General features: G+C 55.2%; 1 protein-coding gene across 1 annotated transcript in view; it reads left to right on the top strand.

Annotated features, from left to right (window-relative positions):
- Positions 1-473: 473 nt before the first annotated feature.
- The window catches only part of Efnb1 (ephrin B1), a 14131-nt gene continuing 5482 nt past the window's right edge, over positions 474-9122 (top strand). The window contains exon 1 of the mRNA XM_005358626.3: positions 474-1400. Coding sequence (XP_005358683.1) covers positions 1273-1400 — 128 coding nt within the window. The 5' untranslated portion in view covers positions 474-1272. The remainder of the gene's footprint in view (positions 1401-9122) is intronic.

The raw sequence follows: 9122 nt of genomic DNA, 5'->3' as shown, positions 1-9122 counted from the left end.
GTGGGTACTGGCAGGAACAGGCAGACTGATTTGGCCACAGAAGTGGGAACAGAGTGGGATTCTGCGGCTGGTACGCGAGTATGTGTATGCATAGATGGGGGGGGTGTGCGTAGGCGCGCGCGTGAAAAAGAATGCAAGAACTATGCTTTCTGGAGATACTTGGGACAGGGCTTGTCTGGTCTAGGTCAGTGGGCCGGATGGTGACCAGGTGTGCGTAAAAGAGAGCAGGCCAGCAGCTTTTGAAAAGCGCCAGCTTCCCAAGAACGCCCTGGGAACCAGACTAAGCGGGACACGGGACACTAGCATAACCGCAAGAGCCGCACATTGAGATTAATGCTATCGAGAGCGCAGCGTCCTTAAGAGCTCCCCGAAGCCCCGCCCCTTCCTGCTCTGTGGGCGTGGTATGGGGCAAGGACCCCGTCACGGAGCTTTCTATTGGTTCGAAGGAGCAGGGTTGGCCTTGTGCTCGCCTGAGCAGGGGAGTAGAAAGCTCAGCGGCAGCGGAGGGAGTCTAAGCGCGCTGGACAGCAGTGGGGGGTGTGTGAGATTCGCACTGACTGCAGACACTCGGGCTCAAACGCCGGGGATTAAGGACTTGGCGACCGGGCTGCCGGGCTACCCGGCCGAGGCTTCAGAGGCGCAAATTGGTGGGACTGGTTTGCTCAGCAGGGTCGTGCTAGTCTTTTAAGTACACTGAGAGGGGCCGGTGCTAAAGTAGAAGCTGTCGTGGGACGCGCGGCGCGGAGTCCCACTGTGGCCAGGAGGAACGGAGTCCGTACTAGGGGGACTCACTCCGTCGGGAGCCTGGGGACCGAGCTTGCGTTATTGGGAGATATTCCCCCTCTTCTTCCCCGAGGCGACAATCCCAGGACCGTCGAGGCATCGGGGCAACCACTGAGCGCTCTGCGGGGAGACCCCGTCGGGGAAAGGACTCGAGGTCTCAAACAGTCTGGGGGAGCCGAGCGGAATCCGGCGGGATCACTCGGGGGCGGCGAGCCCCCGTCGCGCCTCGTGCGGCGGAGAGGCCAGGGGAGAGAGTCCTCGGAGGCCGCAGCCCATGCCCGTGTTGGGGACGTCTGCCCAGTGAGTCCTCCTGGCCAGCCGGGCGCAGGAGAGCGACCCCGAGGCCGGCGGGAGGGGAGTACTTCAAGGCCGGCGGCTGCGGAGGATGGGCGCCTGAGTAGCTCCGAGCGCTGCGCGGCACGGGCAGGCGAGGCGAGCTTTACTGAGGAGGCGCCAGGGGATCCTGAAGTGCATCCTGCCCCCGGGAAAATGGCCCGGCCTGGGCAGCGTTGGCTCAGCAAGTGGCTTGTAGCGATGGTGGTGCTAACGCTGTGCCGGCTGGCCACGCCGCTGGCCAAGAACCTGGAGCCCGTGTCCTGGAGCTCTCTTAACCCTAAGTGAGTAACTTATCGGCTCTGGTCCCTGAGGGTGGGAGGCACTCCTTCGGGGTGAGATCGTGCACCCCCAAGTGCGTGGGGGGGGTATCCATAGGCGGTCCGGCGCCCTGTTTTATGTCTGGCCTTTCCTAATGTTTTCTTGCGGGCAGTCGGGGCAGGGTGCAGAAGGGTGGGGTGGGGGCACTTGACTGTGTTGTGACCCTTCGGTTTGGCCCTAGCTTCCTCAAGTCCCAGATCGAGTCGCGATGGTCACACCAGGCAGATTAGGATGTCTGGGCGCTCGAGAGCGCACCAGAGAGCTGGGTGGGGGCGAGTAAGCAGCCCACTCCGGGGCCCCTGGGAACGTGGTGGTTTTCACTCACAGCCACTCCAGGGGTGAGATCGACCTGAACGAGGGATCAGGCCAGAACACAGGTTCCTCTTTTGCTTAGGTGTCAGGGCGGCTCTGGACCTAGCGCCCGGAGCGAGTGGTAGCATCTGTATCGCTTCTCTGGCTTCTCCCATTTTCATTTGTCTTTCTTCCCTGTTTGCCTCCCCGTCTTTCTCTTTGCCGTCTCTTCTTGCAGCCCCCCCCCTCCATTTCTCTCTGCCGGGGAGGTAGAAAGGCGGGCGCTGCTTCCCGGCTCACAAAGGCGGCGGGTGGAGAAGGGCGGAGTGGAAGAGGGTTTGTTTGAGGAGGGGGCTCCATCCTGTGCCCGTCGGGGGTCCAATTGAACCAGGCAGCAGAGCTTCTTCGAGAGCCAGCCAGGGCTGAGAATGGTAGTGGAGCCAGCGAGGGAGGTGGGTGGGGAACGTGTGATTCCTGTCCAGGCAGGTTCTAGTCGCCCCCCCCCCAAGATTGGAGAGCCTTGCTTAGATTTCTCCAGTGGTGGGGGGGCAGTGATATAAAGAAGGGCCTTTTCTTTCTTCTCCTTCCCCTTCCTAACTCTGCCCCCTCCCATCTCTAAACAACACACACCTTTCAGGGCGGTGGCTCAGTGGTTTCTGGGCTGTTGTGACCTCTGGACCCTTTTCTCTTTTGGCATTTAGGACTCAGATTGGAACTCAGGGTCATAATTGCTCTGCCCGTTTTCTGGACGTCCAGGGAGTGTGTGGACGACACAGTTAGTGGAAAACTGGGGGGGAGGGGGGTGACTGTTCCTTCCATGTTCCCATATTTCTGTTTCTGGAATTTCCTCCTGTCCACTCTTGTGGGCTCCCTGCTAACTTCCTAGGTTCTCGCCTGCCTTTTCCTTTTGAGTCCCAGGGATGGTGTATCTCTCACCCCAAAAGTGAGAGAAGAGGGCTTCTTGTTTTCTCCTTGGGTTAAGATAGGGTCCCATTACCCGTTGGTGGCTAAAGGGGGGTCAGGGTGAAGGATTTTGCCTCCTTACAAGGAAAGGGACTGGCAAGGATTTCTACCTTACTTAGAAGCCACTTTGGTTACTGTGCCTTAACTGCTGGGACTCAAATGGTTTTGGGGACCCCTCTAGGCTATTAAGCCCATGGGGAGAGCTTGTGAAGTGCCCAGTTCTTCTCTGTAAGGGTGGAGGCTGGAAATGCTCCTTAGCGAGGAGAATTGCAATCCCCCTAGGGTAGCCCATCCTAGGGGCTCATGGGAGTGACCTAATTGCTCTCTTGGGTTGAGATACCATACAACTCCACAGCTGGAGAGGAGCCCTCCTGCAGAGTTGGGGCTGCTGGGAGAAACAAGATCTACAGAGCGTCCCTCTTTATGTGTCCTCTGCCTTTAGAGCTCCAGAGCAGTTAACCAGCTAGAGAAGGTTGTGTCCCCTCTGCTCTCATCCTGTCCAGCTCAAGCTGAGGCCAGGCTTCCTGGGGTGGGAAATGGGACTGACTTTGGACTCAGTAGAACCTGCCTGGATTGTGTTCTGTAATGAACAGTTTCTGGGAACAGTTTTGGACTGATCCTGGTGCCCCCCCTTTCATCTATGCTCAGGGGTCTGGAATGCAGTTTGTATCTGCGTTTGTTGGCACCAGGTGCAGGGCAGGAGGACAGGACCCAGGCATTGCCCTCGGCTCGGGGGGCCTGCCTGTGCCACCGCACCCAACCCCTGGGCCGCCACAGCTTTTCTAATAAACGCTGTCTGTCGTTCTGCTTTCTTGGGTCCTGCCTGAGTTCTCCCTCTCAGGCCGGCATTGTTGCCCTCTCCACCCCGTGAGAGTGGAGCTCACCTCCCTCTCCAGCTAGGCTCGCCTGCTCTCCCTCTTTCTCACACTCCCTCTTACTCTTAGTCACTCTCTGCCTCTTTTTCTCAAGTCCTTTTGTTTCTCGCACATGCCCGTGCTTTCCCTCGCAGGCTCATTTTCTCTTATCCCTCCCCTCTTCCTCTCCTAGCTTTTTGGTCCCTCTCCTCAGCCCTGTCAGGAGCTGGCACCCCTCCCTCTAAATATCTCGCAGTGCCTATAAACCCTGCTTAATTGCTTCCTCTTTGAGAAAAAAAAATCAAAATAAAGAAGTGATAGGGTCTGCTTCTAGGTTGCAGGGCACACGCAGCCCTGGCCCCGGGGAGCTGCAAGAGCCCGTTGAAGGCTCCCAGCCTATCTGTCTCTTAAACTGCTGCTAGGGTCTGTCAGGGTGGTGGTCCCTAGGTGATGGGAGCTTCTGCCACCTGGGTCCCTCCTGGCAGAGGTGCCCCAAGAGTACAGGGTGAGAAGATGGGTTTGATTCCACTGGGGTTTGGTGAAAACCGGAGCAAGTATGTTCGTGGCCTGGGGGCATGGCCTAAAAGGTCTCAGGGAAGCCACCTCCCCCAGCTGCTTCCCCTCGGGAACTTGGGGCAGCCGGTAAGCCTCACACTTGAGTCCTCCGCCAAGTCCAGCTGCTGCAGTTCAGTCTTTTGGTCCCATTCTGACCCTGTACTGCCCCCCACTCAGGTCCCCCCACATCCAAGGACTGGGAATGTGTTTGAGATCACATTACAAACCTTCCCACAATGGGGGTGGGGTAGGGGGCTCAGTTTGGCATCCAGGACCCTTGACTCCATCCAGCATGGGTGGGGCAGCTGCAGACCCCAACTCCTGCTTGCTTTCTCCAAGCTAAAGTGGTGGCCCCAGCCCCCTCACAGCTGTTCCAGCTCGTAGTCCTGGGGAGGCCAGCCCAAGGGGACTCCTTTCCAGAGTTTCTCGGAATAGTCAGGTATTCTAGTTTATGTCTGATTGGCCACAGGTGAGAGTCCTGGGAACCCAGCAGTTCCTAAGGCTTCCTGTCCCCTGACCCCACCCAGGGAAGCTAGGCAAGGGCCTATGAGGAAGCTGGGGTGAGGCCTTAGTTGGGGGTTCCCTTTCTTCTCTTGGGCTCTTGGGGCTCTCCGTTGCCTTACCAACTCGGGTGCATGGGGATGGCTGGGCCCTGGGCACTGCTGGATCAGTGCAGCACTTTTCTGGGGTTAGGGCTATGTATGGGGTCAGTGGGCCAACCAGAAGGCTGCTGGTTGCCATGGGAATACCAGGTTTGAGGGCTAGCGCTAGCTCACTCTGTGGTTAAAAGGGGATCTGAAGTGGAGGCTGCTCGCCAGCAGCATTTTAAGACTGTGAAAGACCCTTCTCCCTAGGATGTTTCTGTGGTGGTGGTTTGGGGTCAGGGTGCCAGCAAGCCAGAGGTGGGAGCATTTTCATCTTGCTTCTTCTGAACGCTACTGTGGTTGGCATGCTAAGTAATAGGCAGGTAGTACCTTGCTTCTTACAATATACTCTCACATATGATCTCATCGGGTGCTCCCAACAGCCCTGGGAAGTCGGCCTTGGCCCCATTTTCCAGAGAAGGAGGCATATGCCCAGGAAGGGGAACTGACTTGTTGAATCGGGGAGAGCTGTGCCGAGTGCCATTCTTTCCAGGCTGGCCTGCTGCAGGGAATAGGAATTCAAAAGCAGGGGTGGAAAGAGACCTCTGCTGCCCCTGGGCTCTCCCCTCTCACCTCCCAGGCGGGCCTGCATCTGCTCTGTGTATGACTCAGGCCCTGCCTCTGTAGGGTAAGTAGTGTTCCAGCCTCTTCATTTACCTTCCCTAGGCTTAGCTCTGAGGGCACCCTGCACAGGTGACCTAGCCCAACTCACCAACCAGCACGCTGCCCCTCCCAGCTCTGAGTAGTTCCTTTGGTTTCTCTCTGGGCCAGGAATCTCTTCCTCTTAGGAACTCTGGGAGGTGGGGGGGGGGAGCGGGAAAACATGGCAGGGGGTAGACTAAACCCCAGTGGACCAGCTTTGATCAGGTGGGACAAAGAGGCGGGCATAGTTCATGTAGGTGGGGAGAGTGACTTCCTCCAGGACTCTCTGGCTTGCCTGCCTCCGACAGAGTTGTGTGTGTGCCAGGGCCCAGCTGCTGTTCCTGCCCACCCACGCCTGGGCGGGCACTGCTGGGACACGCCAGGCCTGCTCCTGCTGCCTCGGGGGCTGGGTGGAGCAGGGGGAGTGAAAGAGGAGCCTTTAATTTGGGGGCTCCCCACCCTAGCTGGGATGAGAGCAGACTTGAGTTCTGGCTTGGGGTCTGTCCCTCATCAGTATTACTATCCTGGGGTGAGAACAGGCCTAGTAGTGGCGGGGTCACCAAACTAAAATTGTGGCGGGAGTCTCCTACCACAGTTAGACTGGCAGGACTGAGAACTGGGCTCCCACTGAAACCTCTCTGGGAGAGCCCAAGCAAGAGGTTGAGGGAAGAAAGACAGGCCTGGTGGGGCAAGAATAGCTTTCTAGGCGGAAGGGTCCCAGCTGCGAGCTCGTCCCCTGTAGTATAGGTGATATACAGAAAGGTAGAGAGGAGTGCATCTGAGCTGAAGGCTATTAGTGAGGGCTATTAGTGTCTCATCATTTCAGGGCCTCGGAGGCTACTGTCCCCAGAGCCCGTGGGATTTTCATAGCTCGGGATTTGCGTAGTTTTCAGCGGCATTTCCAATCAGAACGGATGAGGGAGAGACTTGGGCTAGGGAGAGGGCAGCCGCAGGACTGAAGCTGCCTTCCTAAAGTCCTTTTACTCCCTGGGGTGGCTCCCTGGGGTCCCAGGGCTATCAGAGGCTAGGCAGGGAAGGCCTCGGGTTGCCATGGTGACCTGCTTTAGGTTTCCTGCAGGGCCATGTCAATCCCCTTATTTTTTAGAAAAGGGCTTTGTCTGGGGGTGGCCCCAGGCAGGAAAGCTTGGCTTGATGATGGGGGGGAGTGGACAGTCCTTTCTGAAAGGTGGTACCTAAAGAGTTTACTACGTTAGGGCCTTTTCCTTTTCCTCTTTTCCCACTCTAACTTGGTGAGAAAGGGGGAAGATAGGTAGGGTGTCCCTATAAAGTATCACAAACACTGCCTGACTCTGGGCTTCACTTTCATTGGCTATTCACTCAACCCTCCTTGTGATCCCATGTACTGTCTTGGACTTCTCATGGGCCTAAGTGAAATTTGTCCAGTTAGAGGAAGATGCTAAGAAAGTGTGGGATGGGGTCAGGGATTCAGGCCTCATTAGATTCCTCTCCCTTCCACACTTTAGGAGAAGGTGAGTTTTCTTCTGCCGGCTGCTATGTAAATGAGCTGATGAATATTTATGAAGTCTGTTCACCGAGGTTGGAGACACTCTGAGGGGTGTTGGGGGCAATAGTCCTTTCTTTTTCCCCTCCCCCCACCAGGCAGACATCTGTTTCCTCAATGTGTCTGGGTTCAAAGTAGAACCCCAAGTAGCTAAAAAGCCCTGCCGAGTGCTGGGGCTCTGGAGTCTGGGTGGGTAGCCGTGAAAGAGTGTATTAGAGAAGACATTTCTCTGGCGAGAAAGCTGCGGCCCAGTGGTTAGGAAGTGAGCTGCCCTCCGTGTCATCTGCGTAGCTACACTTACATGTCGTGCTGCAATGCAGCTGTATGAGGATCAGACACCGTTGAGTCCTGTTAGAGCCCTAGGGATTTCAGCAACTTTCCTGAATGGGAACATCTCTCTGATCGTTTATTTCTTCATATTAAGAGTCTAGGCTGGGTCTCTAGGGTTCCTTTGAGCTCTGAAATGTTAAAAATGGTCTGTTCTTGCCACCCGGGGAGAACCAGAGGAAAGCAAAAAATGCCTTGAGAAGTAGAGGCTTTGGTGAAACGTGTGGGCTTCGTACGGCACATGGATGATGGGGTGTTCCATCTCAAATGTTTCCTCGGGCCTCCATGTCCTGTTTGCTTACTCTCTGTCTGCCGAAGAACTGGAGAGGTAGAGACCAAAGGATGAAGTGTCCCATTCTGGCACTGACCCTCCTGTACATCAAGATGGCACCTCTTAGCTTTGTAGAACATCACAGGACATGGAGGGCTGGGTTTGGTTTATTTTTTCCATCTACTTCAGCCACTTAGTCAAATCCCCTCCCTGCCTAGTGAGGTGTCAGGACAAGGGCACATGTTTGACAATGTGAGGACATCTGCCCAGAGTTCAGTACACTTGTCTCCGCTGTGTCGTGGCTCTCAGCAATCGGAACCGCATTGTAGGAACCTGTGAACTGGGGTTCTGCACCAACACCCCAATGACAGTCTTCTTTGTATGCATCCCTTTCAGCCTCCATTGTCCTTTCTGTTAGGGTGTCTGTCACCGAGGGGATGAAGTCCACACTGCTTGCCATGGCCCTTGAGGAATTTCTCCCAGCCCTAGATAACTTTTTCACCTCTTTTGATGCTCTCCACTCTTTCCTGTGCAGGCTGAGTGAGTCATCAGCAGGCCTGGGTTTTGTCTCAGCCATTGCTGTCCACTGTTGCTATGCACTGATGTCTTATCATTTACCTGGTGCCCACCTTCTTCCTGATCTTTGTATGAAACCATCTCAGAGAATTGCAGTGTTATGGTCAGATGGGATGTCTCTTGATGCCTCCCACCCTGGGTATGTGAAGCACCATCTTCACATGTAACCTGCAGATAGCCTAGAGCTGTCTATGGCTAGAGTGTAGGCTGTTTACTTTTTGGAACCAAACCAGATAATCAAGTCCATGAGAGTCAAGGTGTATCTTCTCTTCCTAGATCTTGCCCGAGAAACCACAGAACTTAATGTTGGTATCTGATCTCCTGCTTCTTGGCGGACTATTTCAGAGATGGATTCAATGTTATTGAGAACCTACTGCATTCTAGGTTCTCAGCCACCCCCAATCCTAAGAGTGAGGGGCCCTTATTTATAAGTGAAGCAAGTTCAAAGAGACTGTGCAGCTCGTCCAAGACTATGGAGCTACTAAGCGCCTAGCTTTGGAATTTGGTTCCAACATGTGTTCTTTCTCTTTGTTCCCGGCTTCTGCCTGAACAAGCTGAGAAATGGCCAACAGAGCTTCGTTTCTTTACTGTGCTTTCCAGATAGACAGTGAAGCCTGGTCCAAGGCATTTAGTCATCTCCTCTTGGGATCTGTAGTAGCTGCAGTGTGGAAGGAAGAGGTTAGATGACAGGTATGTAGGCGATCCTGTCTTCTACCTGCTGTCCTTGGTAGAAGTACCCTTCTTTTTTTTTACTCCCTTAGTCATGTTGAGTGAGAAACTGGTCAAGTTTGGGGATTTAGGCTCTTGGGATGGGGGTGCATCATCAGAATGATATGATAGAGCTGCTCCTAACCAGAGATGGTGGCCATCAGATCCTGGCTTCATTGCTCGTTCCTATCTCCCCATCATGCCCAAGATTAGTAAGATGTGGTGGTGGTGGTGGGGGAGGTCCCAGGCAGGTTGAGCTCCTCTAGCCTTTGGCTGGGAGCTGCGGGGGTGGTGGCTAAGACATGTGTGGGCTTGCTCTCTCTCTCTTTCCC

This window comes from Microtus ochrogaster, chromosome X, assembly GCF_000317375.1.
Source record: "Microtus ochrogaster isolate Prairie Vole_2 chromosome X, MicOch1.0, whole genome shotgun sequence".
Lineage (NCBI taxonomy): Eukaryota > Metazoa > Chordata > Mammalia > Rodentia > Cricetidae > Microtus > Microtus ochrogaster.
This window is presented reverse-complemented; position numbering and strand designations above follow the sequence as displayed.